Source organism: Brienomyrus brachyistius, chromosome 2, assembly GCF_023856365.1.
Source record: "Brienomyrus brachyistius isolate T26 chromosome 2, BBRACH_0.4, whole genome shotgun sequence".
Taxonomy (NCBI): Eukaryota; Metazoa; Chordata; class Actinopteri; order Osteoglossiformes; family Mormyridae; genus Brienomyrus; species Brienomyrus brachyistius.
In genome coordinates this window covers 6,285,563-6,304,864 of record NC_064534.1, presented here as the reverse complement: position 1 = coordinate 6,304,864, position 19,302 = coordinate 6,285,563, and the positions used below count along the sequence as shown (strand labels likewise).

Genomic DNA, 19,302 nt, shown 5'->3' with positions numbered 1-19,302 from the left:
TTTTCAGTGCAGGCCAAATGGATTTAAAAGTCTCCAAACACACAACTCTGAGACAAAGTGGAGCAGAAGACCCAGATTCTGCAGGACAGGCTGACCAGGGCATGCTGGGAAACTGAGTCCTCAGGTCAACGTGTCCATTAGTCAACAAGGGAAGGGCTTGCGTTTCACCCTTTAACCAATCGCAGCCTTCATCAAATGACACAGGGGTGGCCAATCTTATCCATAAAGGCTCGTCGGGTATGTGGGCTTTCACTATGATTACTAATTAGATTACTAATTAGAGGACTGATTGGCCGAATATGAGTCCTCACACCTGGGTTTGAACACCTGACCTACAGGTTTCCCCTAAAACCTGCCTACACACTGGCCCTATGAGGAAAACCGGCCACCCCCGGAATGACATCACTACATCGGTCTGTTTTTTCTCGCATTTTCAAACTCAAGGCTTCCAACCACCAGCGCTGTGTGGCTCAGCGGGGTGATCGGAAGGTTGTTGGCTCAAGTCTTATTATCATTATTATTATTATCATTATTATCATTATCATCATGAAATAAAGATGCAGCCTTACATTGCCCTGTACACCTTCCGCAGATAAGTAGATTCTTATTTTTATCTATGACATGTCCATTAGCGAAAGGCATACACAATAAAACAGGCACTTAAAAAATCTGTGCACCTTGCCACTCAACAGAAAACACTGTCTTTAATTAGTGCGGTGATGTCGTACAATGAAGACACCGATGTGAAACAAACAAGACAAGAAGTGAAACGCAAGCCCCTCCCTCGAAGACCCAGGGACACGTCGAACTCGGCAAAATCAGGACGTGTGAGACTCGGAGCAGCCCAGCTGTTCTCAGAACACTCCTACATGTCAACAGAGATCGTGAGCATAGACGCGTTTTACAATAAATCCAGAGATATTATTCTAATCTGCGTGAAAACAAGATGCATCAACTCCGAGGGGCACAATCACTGCTCTGCTGCTTATCTTCCTTATCTGATTGAGATTGAGTCTTCTGAGAGCCATTAGTTATGCATATGTAAGAAAAGGATTTGGGGCTGGTGGGTGGAGCCACATGCGCGCTTTCAGTGGCAAATGGATCCATGCCAGAAAAATCCCAGCCTTGCCCTCATTGCTGAAGCATTGATATTCATAGTTCGGGGGCAGTTCTCTTACAGACATCCATCAGGGAGTCTCCGTACAAGACAGTTATCCCTTCTGGTAAATGGCAACAGAAACATTTTCCCGCTTCGCTCATCTGAGCTGTTCGGATGCTGCCCACAAGTCAATGCAGCTAGTCCCCGGTGCACAGTGTGCTGCGTGTGAACGCCGTGTGGTCTGGAAGCAAAGAAAGTTCTCATCCAGCAAGACTTTTCCGACCTATACCAGTCTTGACACATGACAGCAGCAAGGATAAAGACCAAGTCCTAAGTCAGGTTTCAGATATGACTGTTTTCTCTCCAGCACACACACATCATTCTTGCTGAATGGGGGACGGCAGATGTTGAGCCAAGGAAAACTAAGCTTAAAACCCACAACATGCTGAAGCTTTAGATACAACATAGATATTACGGTGACACTCCTGAATACCCATCTGTTCCATTGCATGTTCCACGAATGCCCTGGCTGGTCTTCCACTTCCTGCTGACTTGAACAGCAGTCTCATTAGGCTCTTACTTTGCTATATGTTGCTGTTCTTTAGCTCCTGCTCCAACGCTGCTACACTTGTACCTGATCATTGATTGGAAGCTCAGACCAGCTTCCCTTATGCCCAGTCGAATTGGTGACACTTTACTTGACGAATACTTAAATACTTAGTAATAATTCAGTTACTACTCAGATTGCCACGAAGATCAGGAACAAAAATAGCCGCTGCTTGAGATAAAAGATGCGTCACGATTCATTAATGATGTACAAACATGAGATCAGCATTTTATTATTTTATTTTATTGTTACTCATGACTTGTTCTTGCAGTAGCTCACAAAGGTTTACAAAATTAACAGATATAGTAACAAATATATTAACTGCTTGAGGTAAAACACGATTCATTAATGATGAATTAACATGAGATCAGTATGTAACTAAGACTTTGTTTGTGGTTAATTAATACATGAGTAAGAGTATAATACTACATTTTCACTATAATACTATAATACTACACTTATAAGTAGTATAATAGTATAATACTACACTTCACTACAGCCATGTGTTTGAAGTGTTCTATTTGTTTCATTTGTGCATCACTTTGGACCAGCCGTCTGGTAAATAACATAAATGTAAATTTAGTAACATGTCTATGGAAAAAAAAAACATCTGATTATCCACAGAGTTTGTAAACACGTCACATGGCACAAGGTGTGGGTTGAGCCGGGGAGGTGGCTGTACCTTGTACCCGGTGATGACGCCGAGGTGTCGTCGTGGCGACCTCCATCTCACTCTGATGGCCGTGCAGTTCACCGCGTCCAGCCGAACATGTGAGGGGGGGCTGAAGCGCTCTGTTACAGCAAGGTGCGACACACGTCACGCACTGATGACATCACAACCAGGTGAGCCACTCAAGTGGCCTGAGTGACACACATCAGCTTTTATAAAACATTTTTAAAAGCAGTTCTGGGTTCACCCTCTGTACAGAGCTGACATCATGAGCATGCTGTTTCAAGACTGCAATAAACTTAATGTATTGTCTTGACGGGGCTCCAGCAGTGAATACGGTGTCTTTACTGTTCCTGAACTCATAAAAACACAAAATCTCAAATGAAAAACTAAAGACCTTTATACATAAAACCCGCCTAGCAATTGGACCTCATATCAAGCAGACTGAGGCAGCTGGGACACAGTGGAACTCTCCGTTCCGGAGTTGTAGCCTCCAGAGGTCTATACTGAACTTTCCGTGTTTCATCCCCGTCACGTGCCGCAGTTGTGAAAATCCGGACACTTTCCTGTTTCAAATGCTCACTCCTGACATCAATGTCGACCAGGAAAATGGCTGAAAAGCTCTAATACAGTATTTTCCAACCCGGCCCTGGGGGACCCCCAGACAATCCATGTTTTTACTCCATGCAAAAATGTAGATTGTCTGGCGGGGAGCTGGGAAGGAGAAAAACATGTGGACTGCCTGGCCGAGAGCTTGGAGGGAGCAAAAATGTGGACTGTCTGACAGGGAGCTAGGAAGGAGCAAAAATGTGGACAGTCTGGTAGAGAGCTGGGAGGGAGCAAAAATGTGGACTGTTTAACAGGGAGATGGCAGGGAGCAAAAATGTGAACTGTCTAACAGGGAGCTGGTAGGGAGCAAAAATGTGGACTGTTTGGCAGGGAGCTGGGAGGGAACAAAAATGTGGACCGGCTACGGGTCCCCAAGGACCAGGCTGGGAAACACTGTTCTAATAAATCGTTGTGTAAAAGCTATTTAATAAATCCTGCTGCGATGCAGAGAAAGAGCATGCATCGAGGAAAGCTAAAAAGGGATAAGACGTGAATAAATCAATACATGCGGCTCAGCTTCCATAATCAGAGATGTTAATGTAAATCCACGGGGCTCCATCTCAGTGTCACGTGACGTCTTACAACTGCCAAACATCCTGACTGTAAACCTAAGTCCAGCACTGATTTCTGTTTGCATTTTTGATTAAATGGATTATGGATAATAAGAGTTAATGGAACTGGGAGCTCATGGGACTTCAGCTTGCTAGACATGGTCGGTGATGTGTGAGTCACATCCGAGCCCACCCTGTCTCCATCTTCCTCTCTCTTTCCATCCTTCTCTCTTCCCATCTGTGGCCAATGCCACTAAGAAATGAAAAATGTATGACAGCGGTGGAGTGGTATGAGGTAGGCAGTGGAGGAGGACAGCCAGAGACTCACCAGCCCTGCTGCAAGTGGCCACTACCTCAAGGTTTAACCACCTGATACTGCTGTCAAGTGCCCACTTAGAATAAGAAGCTAACCCTAAATTCTAGAATAACTAGGACATATTTCAAACATAATCCATAAAGCGAAGATAAATTTTAGCTACTTCTGGGACTGTTGTTTATCTTCCCTGTCTTGTAAACATATTTATAATATACAGATTACATTAATTTCTACCTCTTTTAATAAGGGAAAACAGTAGTGATGGACAAAATGACACTTTCATGAACCATTTGCTGTATTTTTTGACCCCACTAGATGGAGCTCTCGGTACAAAAAAGGATAAAAAAACAGCCCCCCCCAAAAAAAAAAACAAACGAAGAGCACCATCTAGTGGAGACATAAAATACATCAAATGGTTCACAAAGCCTCATCTTGTCCATCACTATAACATACCAGCCAAGTGGCAGTAATTTAAAAGCGACACTGCGTAAGGTCATTTAAACCATAAAAGCGAGAAGCAGGCAATTCCGAAATTCCAGAAAACAAATGGCATGTCTGTTTAATTTCAGAGCATCTTTAACCAGTTGCCAACTGATAACACTTTATTAATAAGACCCTGACATATATCTGTTTCTTAAAACAAAAAATTAGATTTAAGGCAATGCAAACTTTGCAGACTTTGGAAATTTAGGGGAAAAATGAAGAGGGAGAAGATTATATCTGAGTTTTCCAAAAGTAAACAGTCAAATGGGCATGCCTTTATGCCCCCACATCCCTCCTGTTCAGGTGCGTTCTGTGGCCCATGCTCCAATTTCATCTCCCCTTGCTGCACCTGGACCTCCCCCTCCTTAATCCCCACCCCTCCTGCTGCCCGGTACCAGACAGACAGTGATGTTCTCTCCAGCCAAGTGTGGCGACCTCTGTGGTGGGGGTACAGGGGTACAGGGGTAGGGGGTAGTGGCTGCCTTTTCAGGTGTGCGGTCAGCAGGTGTGTTCATCCCCTACGGCTTGACACCCTGGTCAGCAAACAAGCAGGACCATGACCAGGGACACGGACCATTAAAAGTGCCCGGCCCTCTGTCCAGCCTCACAACCGGTCTGTACCATGTCCTCCAGCAGCCAGGTTTTACTCTCCTTAGAGTGAGCTCAAGTAACAATCGCTAGCAACAGACACAAAGAAAAAAATACACGCCAGTCCAGCAAAATTAAACCAAAGGGCACCTTAGTGGATATGATGGAGAGATGAATTAAAAATTTGTTGATTTGTGCCTCTGGTTCCTTTCAAATCAAAGCTCTCGGAAATACTGGAAAGCAGCCGAGAATCTTTCCGTGATCTCGCTGTAAAGGCAGTCAAACGGAATCCCGTAAGTCCGCAGAGGCCACCGTGAATAATCACCTCTAGCAAGGTGGAGCATCAGCCAGAACGTGGGGGTCAGAACACTCAGGCTCCTCAGATCCCAAATATCAGAACCGAACCTAGACAGAGCGCGGGTCCAAATACATGACTGAACTGCAGGGCCAATCAGCTAAATAAGCAACACAGGCGGCTACCTAGGGCTTCTGCGGAGGAGCCTACTTAGCAAATCGCTGGTGTCCTTCTCGCTAGGCACCCTCTGCAAGCTTCATCCAGGTGCCCCCCTCCCCACAGCAAGCTGCACCCCCCCCCCCCCCCCGATATCTCTGGATTTATTGTAACTAAAGCAGGGAGGGCCGCTTTGCCCCCCTACCCTGGATTCTCTCACTAATGCAAAAACAATGGGGATAGATGTGGACAAACTGCAGTGGGCGTGCTTATGTCCCGAGTTTATGCTCTGCGATTATGCCCCCAGCTTATGCCTCGTGATTATGCCCCCAGCTTATGCCCCCATTTTATATCCTGAGCTTATGCCCCCAGTTTATGCCCTGCGATTATGCCCCGCACTTATGCCCCCATCTTATGTCCCGAGTTTATGCCCCACGCTTATGCCCCCATCTTATATCCTGAGCTTATGCCCCCAACTTATGCCCTGCGATTATGCCCTACGCTTATGCCCCCAGCTTATGTTCCAAGTTTATGCCCCGCGCTTATGTCCCGAGCTTATGTACCGAGTTTATGCCCCGTGCTTATGCCCCCAGTTTATGTACCGAGTTTATGCCCTGTGCTTATGCCCCCAGTTTATGTACCGAGTTTATGCCCAGCGCTTATGCCCCCAGCTTATGTCCTGAGCTTATGTCCCGTGCTTATGCCCCCAGTTTATGTCCTGAGCTTATGTCCCGTGCTTATGCCCCCAGTTTATGTACCGAGTTTATGGCCCGTGCTTATGCCCCAAGCTTATGCCCCCAGCTTATGTCCCGAGTTTATGCCCTGTGATTATGCCCCAAGCTTATGTTCCAAGTGTATGCCCTGCGATTATGCCCCCAGCTTATGTCCCGAGTTTATGTTCAGTGCTTATGCCCCCAGCTTATGTCCTGAGTTTATGTCCCGTGCTTATGTCCTGAGCTTATGTCCCGTGCTTATGCCCCCAGCTTATGTCCCGAGTTTATGTTCAGTGCTTATGCCCCCAGCTTATGTCCTGAGTTTATGTCCCGCGCTTATGTCCTGAGCTTATGTCCTGAGCTTATGTCCCATGCTTATGCCCCCAGCTTATGTCCTGAGTTTATGTCCCGTGCTTATGTCCTGAGCTTATGTCCTGAGCTTATGTCCCGTGCTTATGCCCCCAGCTTATGTCCTGAGTTTATGTCCCGTGCTTATGTCCTGAGCTTATGTCCTGAGCTTATGTTCCGTGCTTATGCCCCCAGCTTATGTCCTGAGTTTATGTCCCGTGCATATGTCCTGAGTTTATGCCCCCAGCTTATGTCCTGAGTTTATGTCCCGTGATTATGCCCCCAGCTTATGTCCTGAGCTTATGTTCCGTGCTTATGCCCCCAGCTTATGTCCTGAGTTTATGTCCCGTGCTTATATCCTGAGCTTATGTCCCGTGCTTATGCCCCCAGTTTATGTCCCAAGTTTATGCCCCCAGCTTATGTCCCGAGTTTATGCCCCGCGCTTATGCCCCCAGCTTATGTCTCGAGTTTATGGCCCGAGTTTATGCCCCCAGCTTATGTCCTGAGTTTATGTCCCGTGATTATGCCCCCAGCTTATGTCCTGAGCTTATGTCCCGTGCTTATGCCCCCAGCTTATGCCCCCAGCTTATGTCCTGAGTTTATGCCCCCAGCTTATGTCCTGAGTTTATGTCCCGTGATTATGCCCCCAGCTTATGTCCTGAGCTTATGTTCCATGCTTATGCCCCCAGCTTATGTCCCAAGTTTATGCCCCCAGCTTATGTCCTGAGTTTATGCCCCCAGCTTATGTCCCGAGTTTATACCCCCAGCTTACGCCCCGAGTTTATGTCCCGAGTTTATGCCCCCAGCTTATGTCCCGAGTTTTTGCCCCCAGCTTATGCCCCCAGCTTATGTCCCGAGTTTATGCCCCGCGCTTATGCCCCCAGCTTATGTCTCGAGTTTATGTCCCGCAATTATGCCCTAGGCTCTATGGTCCTGAATTAACTTCTCCCTGTGAGACCAGGTGCAGAAACTGAAGATGATATGTTATTTTTAAGGACAACAGTTTGTGCAGGGGGGGGCTTAAAGAAAACCAAGAATACAGCTGCGCCAGCAAGGGGCATTTGAGTAGGAGGAAGTGCAAGCTAGCATAGCAACGCACTGGCACTGCTGTAAAGTATATATGCGTTTGCGGGAGTCTACCCTCCCCCCCCGCCCCCCACCCCACACTTGCACTGAGGTTAAATTACATACCTAAGGGGGAGGGGGATATATTGGCATATTCACAGGAAACCAACATCCATGAATCATGTTACACTAAATGGCAATATATAATACACTATTAAGTCTATTTAATCTACCAGTGACAATTATATGCCTGACCTTTAATCTAGCCGCGCCAATTAGAGCCTTGAAGTTGACATTTAAAAGCACTTAACATTTATATGGTGGGAAACCAAATATTACGTTCAATAGTTCCGCTGCTACCAGCAACGGTGGACAACCACTAGTCGAAAGGGGGAGTATGGTTATGAAAACGATCAGAATCAGGTCTGGGAAGCGACATTTGTACATAGACATATGATATGTCACATATCAGAACCCAGGGGATGCGCGCTCAATTTAATTACCCATAATACTTCACTGTGAGGACAAAAACATAATAAAGTTCTTTTTTAATCAAAAACACACATATGATTCATATAAGGCGTTCTGAACATGACCTCGCGTTATTGATGAGTAGCATTTGCACAAGTCGGAGTTAATTGAGTCATATTTTCTAAAAACATAAACTCGTCATGAATGTAATTTGTTCTTCGACCGCAACAATGTTGTTTATTAACTAAGTGATTTGAAAATGTATGTAGCATACAAGCTACATTAAGTTCCACTCTCTTCTTTCCCAGATATTTTGTTGAAAATAATAATTATATTAATTACCGTTACACACAAACCAAGTGTTAAATGCATCATATGCGTCTTATAGGATAGTTTAAGAAACTTTAATTTATAATTGTCTTTATTAGGCTATTTCATTAAGCTTCTCGTCAGTTTCTATAGGCGGTGTCCGGAGAGCGGCTGCACCGCCCGGCGCTCCGCCCGACGGCGTAAATTCCCACAGCCATCTTTTATATTTATATATTCCGTATGCAGGAGTCTCACCTGTGCTGTTCGCGGTGTAATAATCTAACCACTTACTTCCTCCTCTTTAAATTAAACGTACGCTGTGAAAGTGTCACGCATCAGTATACTCATTATTACATCGGTAACAAAGATGTTAAATTGTAAATGTGCTTATGATGGCGGGGTTTCGTCTCGCAGAAATAATAAGACATAAGGTCCAACGACTTACCTGATTTTCTGAGGCTGGACCTCCGCGCGCACAGAATAATTCCCACCATAGTAATTAGAATAAGCGAAATAAATACGGCACCGCGCTTGTTGCTAGAAAACTCCATGGTCTTTCCCACATTAAGTTGTAAAATGTCAAGCTGTCCAGAAAAATATATAACAAAGAGAAGTATAGCATATGATGTGACGCAATATTAATTGTGGCGGAGTTTATGAACGCGGTCTTGATGGGTGCACAGGGAGCCCGGCGATATATTCTCATAAAGGGGCAGAGATCTGACACCCCGCTGGATTAAAAACATCTGAAAAGCCAGTCAGACAAAGCGAGATTGGGACGAAGTCCGGGAGGGAGAAAAGAAAAAGTAGAAAGGCACAGAAAGAGAGCCCTCTTAAGAAAAATGAGGAGGAATAGGGGCGATGTGAGAGGTACACACACTGTTTAAATGACACTGAGAAGAAAGAAGGAGCACGGAGCCATTTGGGCATAAGAAGATAAAGCGAGTCTAATCCGCCCAGATGGAGTCCCACCTTCAGTCCCAGACATTAAACGGTTAAATCTACAAATACAGACTAGAAGGGCTGCAAAGAAATTGGGGCGATGGTTGCATTTTGTGAGTGAATACCAGAATACATGGCAATCGTAATAGGATCAGAAAATTAATTATTCTCTATTAACTGTTAATTCGACTATTTATCATTTAAACAAGGAGGTAATACGGATTTATGACCGCCCCCCCCCAACTACCACAAAATAACGTGAGGATTTAGGGGTCAGCCGAGTCTCCCGCGTGCCTTATGTTAAGCGATAATAGCAGAGGTTTTTAAATTCATTAATTAGCCTAATTCATTCTTTAAAAAAAAAAAAACTGAGTCTGAAAATGTCAGAGACAAACTTGGAGGAAATGGCATGATTTAAATTGATCATTAACGCTTAATATCAACAAATTGCTGTTTATTACTGATGTTTTACTGTTACATTTCAATTTGAGGTGTGAAATCTTTTCCTTTGTCCGCTAGTCAAATAAATAAATAACTTGCTTTTATTCGCTTCTGATGCAAGCTGAGGGTGTTGAAAGTGAACTATTTATAGAATTCCACAATTAAATGGAAATTAATAGTATTTTTTTTTGCTATTACTATTACCATACTAGGTTGCTAAGTCGATTCTTTTATCTAAAGAAATTGAATAGCTCTTAACAGTTTCGGCTGGTTGCATTTCTTAGCTGTTCGCTTGCTGCTGGGGCAATTATTTATACGAAGATTATATTCGGTTTGCACTGTAACGCTTTAATTAAATGCTTGAGTTCCGTGCAAACAACGCCAGCGCCCCGGTTTGCCTAAACACACACACATGTGCACACACACCTTGCCCCGCTGACGATCACATATCTTCTTCGGAAACCCTTATGCATTAAACTCATGAATACTCTTTCTAACCTGTTAAATTACCATATTTCACCGTGAAAAGCATGTGGACACGGACGCCCACCTGTACTGTTCAAATATGGTAAAGGAGAATGATTGTGTTTGCTGTCAGTTTATTTCCAGCTGTGGCAAATTTATAAGTAGCCTACGTATTTACGTACTAAGACATTTTTGGGAGCCAGTTAAAATGTTGGCTGTTATCTTTCATGCTAGATAGCGAAGGGTTGCGGTAGGGGTGGGTGCTGACAAAATAAGCGTAACATTGATGAAAGGCACCCGGGACATTAATGGTAAATCAGTTATTCCTCAACCTTCCCATATTGTGCTGTCAACAAATCAGCCCTGTATGTGAATGCGCCATTTCAGGACGTGCTTTTCGAAGTGGCACCATCAGCCTTGACCACCGCTGATGATTCGGGTGATCAGCCTCAGGGCATGAAGGCTATAATGTCACTTAGAAGAAGCTCCTTCAGTTACACACTTGTCCCCAAAATTACACAACAGCAGCCGTTTACACACCGATTCCAAGAAAGAGGAACAGTTTATTATGACAAAGCACCTTCCTCGTGCTTTCACGGTCCGATTGCATACTAAATGAGTTAATCCTGCACGTGGAATTCAGAGCAAAATCAACTACATGGCCAGTAAAGCGCTCACCAAGACTATGTATACTGTTACTGATACTGAATTAAGTTTCACGTGAATGTGATACCAAGTGAACCACAAGTCATCGCATCAGTATAACTTACAGAAACCGTAATAACTTTACACAGGGTTTAACATTTACTTTGTGTATTCTTGTTAACCAGAGAGGGTCACTACTCATTAAAGTTAAACTCCCCAAAGCGGTTTTCCCTTCCCCAAAAGTTGTACCCATGAAATTTGTAGGGAAGCAATCTAGAAAGGGGTCTTTGTGGATGAAGTGTGCACCGGGTGTCTGTAATTACTCGGCTCGTTAGGGAGACGAGCCGATCAAATCCCAGTTGCCGCCTCGGAAGATTACGCCTTAATCTCTCAACCCGCAGGCTGGCTCCCAAAGGGGAGATTATGGGCCTTGAGTATGTTCAGGGCATGCGAGTGTCAGGCGCTAAGCAGCGATCGGGGTCGATGAGCGGGGGAAGGTCCAAGTGCAAAAACAGTCCAGACTGTGAAATTCGACCCCGAGGAGGGTGCCGGGCGGACCTGTCAAGATGACGACCGGAGGGTGCTATAGCGGGTTTGCACCCCGTAACCCAACATCCCGACGTGCCGCAGACGAAATGCTTCCTCGGCATTCCTGTCGCGTTTTCTGGGGGGGGGGGGGGGGGGGGGAATCAGCCCCAGGCCATCCAGGAGAACATCGGCAGTCCCTTATTCTGGAAACACTCGGGCTGTGGTGACAGCGTCCATAGAGCCATGAAATGCTGTGCAGAGAGGTGCATGGTCCAGACCTTTAGATAATTAAATCTGCAGCAGTAGGACGTTCATGCAAAAGGGAAACGCATTCATTTAATTTAAATCGTGCACAGTGACATTAAACAGTGTATGTTTTGTACAATACAAAAAAAAGTTCTTTACATGCAAGAATGCGGACTAAAAGCAAACATGACCTCTGTTTATGTACAATGACTGCATTTTAAACAACTGTTTTGTATGCAAATTCAGAAAAACTGCTGTAAATGTGATAGGGATCTATGCATTTTTCCAGAGCAGACGCAGTGTCTCAGTAGCTCGTATAAACTGGGCTGCAGCAGACTCTTCCACATTGCGGAGGGGGGGCGCAGACCCTCTGCGATCTAGGAAAAGATCACTGCGAAATATCACGGGACTAGTGCCGTAAATACGCTTGGCACTATAATATATTTGATGTCTTTACGAGTTACTAAACTTTTTGTGTGTTTGTCTGTGGCTTTCGCAAAACTCCCCCAAAAATCCCATTTAATTTCTTATGCCGACCCTGCGAAATATGGAAACGAGGATGGGGAGAGTCACAATGCAAAAGGGTCGCATGTACCTGCCAGGAAAGCGGATGGCCTAGTTAATGTATAATGTTCTTATCGCAGGCAGGGAAACACGTTCGTAAGGAAATCCAGCTCCTTCGGTTAACAACAAACTCTCTCCACTTATGTTTAACACCCAGAATGGAACACAAATAGAACTCCGATGATCTCGAACTGCTGATAGCAACGATCTATTGTAGAATATGCCGTACTGTACATCCTAGCAAACCATCATTAACAAGCTATCCCATTTATACAGCAAAGAAGGATGAAAAGTCCAGGAACTTTTCAAAGCCATAGATGTTTAAAAGTGTATTATCACACGGACTTGTATTTCGTTTGCCTTCAAATGAAGCTCGAGAAGGGTGAGGTTTTCCCCATATTTTGACCATTACTGCCACCTAATGGTTGCAGGAAGAAATGCACCAGTTCCTAACCAAGCAATTTCCAAGCGCAATACCTCGCCTTTTCCCCGGGCCTCGTATATTGTGTTGTGGCTTTCTGGTCACAACAGAGCTACAACCAGGGGGAGAGGGCAAGTGGCAGATTATTAAATCACCTTCATTCTGTGTAGAGGTGCAGTGGACTTAGAGGTTTCGCTGGAGCACCTGAAGCTGCTTTCTGTAAAGCCTGTAACAGGCCAGAGTACATCTGTGATTTATTTATTTTCCACGAAGTTCCTTTGAGTCCTGAAAACATTTTTCTACATATATAAAAATGAGTTTTATGAGGAAAACATGATACCAGTAACAGCCAAATGACTCTTTAGAGTTACTCAACCATCGTAGATTCTGGGCAAAAAGAAGGTCTCATACAAGTCGAATCAGAGGCGGCTAGCAAGAGGCGATATAAAGCATCTCTGCGTATGAACTCCATGCCGCCGCCACTCGACAAAACCAGATGTGCTTTGGTGCGCAGGGCGTCCCCGACAGCTTCACACTTACATTCAAAGCACGGATTCAGCCACAGACAACAGAGCCATGTAGCCACGAAGTCTGCCTCTCAGTGGTCTGACAGAGCCCCCGGGAGCAGCCCCTAGTCCTCTCACAACATGACACTGCGATTCTGAATTACACAGCTTATAACTCCCTTTTTTTTTTACACATTTTCTCAATGCGGGGTACGTATGGCACTTAGCAATGCCAGAGCAGAACCCTGAAACTGTTCAGTCTGAAATCCTTTATCTGCCACGCCGCGTGATCTGTGGAATTTGTAAGTGTTACAGCTGTGGGTCTAAGCCCTGATCTTCAAGAGGAACAATTCAAACTGTTTTTCCCCACCACTAGGGGGCACCATAGATACTCGCTGTTGTACACAATTAGAACAGAAAGAAGGTAAATTACAGAATATGTATTGAATTAAACATAATTCAGCAGTTTTTTCAACATGGCAATACTATTCATTCTAAAAGTCTCCTATGTTTATTTGCTATATTCTACATTGTAATTATGCAAAAAAACACCTACACAAAAATGCTGAGAATGGGGTTGAATCAGAGTTATTTTGCTCAGAGTGCTTTATGGCAGAGCTTTCCACACAAGCGCGGCATGCATGTCCGAAAAGCAGCTTCCTAGCCTGATATAACTGCACTTCCTGATACCCTGCACATGTCTGTCTGAGACGGACAACAGATGACAGGAGAAAAGATTAATTAAAAGCTCTAATTAAGTACCCTCTGGTACTTACAGAACTTGTGTGAGTTTACAGTCCAAGACCATCTGTATATACGGTATAAATGGCTAAACTGTAAGACCCAAATAATTACGACCCTAAATAATTACACGGATCCATCCATCTATCCATTCATCCATCCATCCTCTCACAGCATATCCTGTCAAGGTTGTATAACATATATATAACAATAACAACAATAAAATAATAATAATAATAAAATAACAACAGAATAAACAACCATTATTTCTGAAGCTACACTGGAGTGATGCCAATAAAAAACAAACATATAAACTAAAATTTTTCGTAAATCTCTGTTCTAAACAAAACTACATGTTGATGAGTAATTTTAGCTGGAACGCCAGATAGCATTAGCGCCAAATGTAAATGAGGCCTCACGATCAGCACTTTGACTTGTGAGTTTTCAGAGCAACATGAGGTGATCACATCAAACATGATACCGGCACATACAGCACCTATCTCAAAAAAACGGCATGACAGGTAAAAAGGTGGAGCACATGCTAAAGTTTGGAAACCATTTCCGGAGCACAAAGACACATAACCTGGTGTAAGGAGCACAAACCTGGACCCCCAAGCAATGGATAATCAAATATGATCTAATCAATCATCTTCCACCCTTTTGCCTACATCCAGATGGGTTTCTGTCTTGACGAAAGGGTCCCTTCATGCCACAATGTCTGTTAGCATGGGCATCCATTTCATGGCAGTCATTAAATTTCATGATTGCTCTGAATGGTCATGTAATGACCACAGAGTATGAGGCCTGTTTACACCCACTTTTCCAATGGTGGCCCTATGAGTTTTTAATGGCTAAAACGGATCCAAAAGCCTCACATCCTGTTAGCATCAGGGACTGTTAAGCCACATCAGGGGATGATTGTTGTCAGTGTTTTTGACGCTGGAATTTCCGGAGTTATTAATGGATGCTATAACTCAGCGGCGTGCTGATAATGTAAGCTTTAATGACTTAAAGACCGCCATAAAGTCACAAACAATGAAGCAGGCAGGCAGAGCCAGCTTGTCACCACCTCACCCATCACCCCATGACCATTTCTGTCTCTTACCAATGGACAGCGATCCCCAGGCTGGGCTTCCATCAGGTGAATAACAGTCACCTTTTATATGGTCGCCTCAGCTTTAATGTCGTCATAGTGAAGTTGCACAATTATCCTCTGATCTGATTATTGTTAAGACAGTAGGAGTCATTCCAGCTGGGAGCGTAAGCTGATAGGATTCCCAGCAGCGATTCCAGTACGGTTTCTTTGTACGAAGTGTTTCACATGTCATAAACATGAATATGCTACATAGAAAATATGCAACTGTCATACGTGTATGGAGTAAAGTTTAATTAAACGTCTATTTTTCGCACTCGCATGAAAAATCGCAACACACAACACAAGACCAGTACTGACGTAAAAAAAAAAAAAATTGAATAGCATTTTATTTGTTTTAAAAATGTCCGGACCATTAGACCGCGCACGCAGTGACACATTTATACACAGAGACAGTTACAGCATCTCCAGGCGAGCAGGTGGTTGCGATAGCCCTGGAACTTACAAGTTCATCAATTATAGAGGCGTTTTTGGACCCAGCCAGATCCCAGGGTATTCTGGGAAAACTAGTAACTGTCACCAGTCTGGATTTCTACCCAGAGACCGCGTGAGAAAACACTGCTGTTTCCTTTGGATCCCACAGTTCATTATCCCACAAGTCAAGCCAACCACACTGAAAACAAACCGAGGTGGGTCATTAAAAACCTGCACGATTTGGTGGGAACAGTAAAGAGTCGCTTTACGCATAGTGCTGCACCGATGTGAGAATTTTGACTGATGCCAATAACCGAATGGGGCGAGTATTGGCATTGGAGATGTCCCTCTCACAGCCATGAGTTGGTACCATGGCCTAAAAATGTGAGTGTCATGGGTAACATGTGAGACTTGACACCTATGTGATCCTCTCTCGCTTCTTTATCTGTTGCCTGCCTGGTGTTTTGTTGTGGCCTAATTTTCTGGCCCGTCCCTGACTTTGACTTCTGCAGACCACCTTGCATTCTGCTCTCTTCGATTGCTAAAAACTATTCCTCTCTGACTGTTCCTCTGGTGTTTCTCCCAGGACATAGAAAGGTCTTATGCTGGTATTTAATCCATGGTCCCTTCTTCAGTCGCTTTCATGTTTTCTCCAGCTAGGATTTAGTAGCTGTTAAGCTCCACTGGCAAGGAACGCCGGATGCTACAGGCAGGAAAACTAGAAGCATGAGGTATAGAATCTTCCGAAGGTGGGGTTGACCTAACGCAAGCATGTTCACACTCGCAAGTATGTGTATGCACAGAGCTGGGCCCATTGAATGCTGGGTTTGCCATTGTTCTCAAAGGCTGGAGCAGGAACACGGAGGAGACAGAGAAATGTGTCTTCAGAAAATCAAAACAGAGTATTGCGCGATGAAAGCTGGGGACCCAGTACGCAATGAAAGTGAATATGCGGATATGCAGATCCCAGTTAACAATACTACAGGAATAGTTCAAAATAAGACTTCCACAAGCCGGACGTATCTGTTGCCCATACGTCAGACGTCATCTAATGGTCCTCCAAAGTGACCTCCTCCCTCAGTTAAGCTCTGCATCAATCTTATTTTTTTGGGACAAAGTTGGGTCAGATAATGGGCGCATGCTGTCCAGGATAATTAAAATGCGCGGTTTGGTTGCTTCCAGATTTCCCTGCATTGTCACCATATGACCAAACGACTACTGTAAATGTGTCATAGTTATCGTTCAGGGCATCCTAACAGTCGCGGGAGGTCCTGGCCTTGGACACTAGCAGAACTTTGCAGATCTTGGCTTCACAAGGCCACCACTCCACTACAAACCTGACACTCAGAGCTTCTCACAGCCTAGTTCCCCAAGTTCAAGGCCACCATTCCACTCTAAACCAGCTCAACAACATGCTTGGGTTTTATTTTCTCCATAACGATACAACCTTGTTTGTGTTGTGTGGGGCAAAGTTCAAGGATGCTTTTATTATGACCCGTTGGCTGTTAGCCTGTTTGTTCTGGAAAAATCGGTGAACAAAGTATCTTTTCTTAATCATGCCCCCATGGGGCGAAAAAGACAGGAGGACATCCTTTATTAAAAACAGCATTTAATACCTTCCTTTAGACTAGAGGGCTGGGGTGGAGACAATGGGAACAAAGGAAAGATTTTTACATCTGCAAACAAATCCTCCTAAATTCTTCTGGAATTTGGCCTAAAATCTATTTTAAATGTGTTATGTTTCATAACAAAGACTTTCTTAGCTCCTAGCCTTGCCCTGTATTTTAAGTTGAGTGAACGTTCAAGTGCGATTTGGTGGGAAAATTCAAGACTGTTTTAGGTTCCAACATCAGTGGATGAGAAAGTAAACGGGAACCGCGGCCGGTGCAGTGTTTGCGGAACTGGTCCAAAAGTCGACGTCGGACAACCCACTAGGCGACGGGTCGGCTGCCAAAGGTGCTGTGTTCTGAGGGGGGCGCCGACTTAGCGGGCTAATTTCACATCATCTCAGACAGGGGGTGCCGGCGGGGAAGCCTGCCTAGGGCATTGTATGAGCTCCCACCAGTGCTGCCTACAGCCTAACAACTGCGACTTCAGTTGTACCCTTGAGTAAGGCTCCAAACGAATAAACAAATCAAGTCGCTTTTCAAGAAGCAAAACAAACAACCGGGGATAAGAATTAGGAAAGGAAGCCGCAGTCAATCCCCCTGCTTAGTATCTTCCAGCACATACTAAGCGATAAGCACCTTGTCAGTTAGTGTGGGGTCTAGTCCGCTCTCCGATACCACGCCCCAGCCTTCGTTGTTTTTTAACCCCAGATACCGCCTTTCAAAGGTAGTTACAGAGGCGCAGATTACTGTCAATCACCCACATTGCTGCAGATCCTTCAATTCTTCGTAATAACCGACTGCTGACACCCGTCACTGCAGCAGGCTCCAGCTGACAGCCAGTGCCTGCGTTTGTTTGTTTTTTTTTTTACAGTGCTGGTCAGCTGGTTCAACAGGACCCCTAAATCACAAACCAGATTATTGCTCATAGCTGTTGGGCGATAATTTTTAAATAATGATATATTTTATGCTATTTTATTTGGTTACCAGCCCAATTCTTTTAGGCATGCTGTAAATTATACACAAACTACATTAGGGGCCCCCAGTGATTGGGAAGTGCATTCAATCCGTTAACCATCAGGCCCCGTTCCCAGTTTCTTGACGCAGCACGCAAGCTACCACAAGCTCATGGGATAGAAGTGCTCTGAAAATGGTCCTGTCACCTCGAAGCTCCACTCCCAGCATCCCAGCATCTCCAAGGTGGTTTGCTTTCCAGCTGAATGATCAAAGGCCTCTTTAGAAGCTCTGATGTTTAAGAAACTCCTTAGTCTTAAACTTGCCTGGACTTTGCCACAATTAACCTCAGTTTGACTGTATTAAAAACAACACAAAGTGAAACTACATGCAGTCCTTGATGTTAAATTACCTAAGAGGAGAAATCTTTGTATTAACATCCAAAAACCACAGCTGGCAATTAACAGACATGTGACTTTTCGGGTGTCAGTGTGGAGGCCGAGATGCAGATATATTTTTAGATCATTCAGGTAAATGACGTGGCTGAGGTGATTGGCAGACAGTGCTTAAGCTACTGCGTCTTCTTAGAATGATTCAGAGGGCAAAAGGCGTGACGGGTGATAGTCACACTGCGTTTAGGAGACGCACATCGCTAGCTGCGATTCCGCACACAAGTCCACGTGCCCTTGAAGCTGGTGGAGCCCTCTGGTAAAGATTGGTCCTACCACAGGAACCAGCTGAAGGAGGGGACAGGTCATCTCAGCTAACCAATCACAGCAAAATCTGGATACACAGTAAGGTGATGAAAGGATTTAATGATGGATTTCAACTGTTAGTAAGAGTGAGGACTTGGCCGGGGCTATATTTATTTACAAGAACCACATCATCATGGATTGATGTCACACCAGTTGTTATACTAATGGTATACTATACTATACTATACTATACTATACTATACTCCAGGCATACTATGCTTTCACTCACTGCTGCTCTGGTTGTACTTCCTTCAAGCTCAAATGTAGCTTCTTCCCCTCAGCTGTTTCTAGCAGTTTTGTTAAATATAATCTAATCTAATCCAGACATTGCACCTCTCCCAGTAGTTCCCGGAGTCTCTCACAAATTGACAGAAGCTCCCTGACATCTGCAAATGATGCCCAGTGCCTCGGATGTCTGTTGTCCTACTATTTAGCGACGGTAAAAAAAGGCAGCAAGAAGTTTTACCGCCATACCAGCCGGTCGGCAAATTTTACCACCTGATTGTGCCAGTCGGCAAATCTTACTGCCAGCACTCCCACCTTCCCCAGGGACAAATTCTACCGAATATCCCCTCCCCATCCCCCATTGTCCCTCGTCCACCTCCCTGAAATCAGCATACCTAAGGTGGGGTTTGATCCA

The 19,302-nt window shown here is 44.6% G+C and overlaps 1 protein-coding gene across 2 annotated transcripts in view; it reads right to left on the bottom strand.

Annotated features, from left to right (window-relative positions):
• Nucleotides 1–19,302, bottom strand: part of LOC125722100 (pikachurin) — a 41,703-nt gene that overhangs the window by 19,657 nt on the left and 2,744 nt on the right. The window contains exons 1-2 of one of the 2 annotated variants that reach the window (XM_048998289.1): nucleotides 8,726–8,831; nucleotides 2,389–2,498 (exon numbers count right to left, since the gene is read on the bottom strand). In XM_048998289.1, coding sequence (XP_048854246.1) covers nucleotides 2,389–2,498; nucleotides 8,726–8,831 — 216 coding nt within the window. Of the gene's footprint in view, nucleotides 1–2,388; nucleotides 2,499–8,725; nucleotides 8,832–19,302 lie in introns of those variants that run through there. The other variant, XM_048998291.1, reaches the window with a different exon arrangement.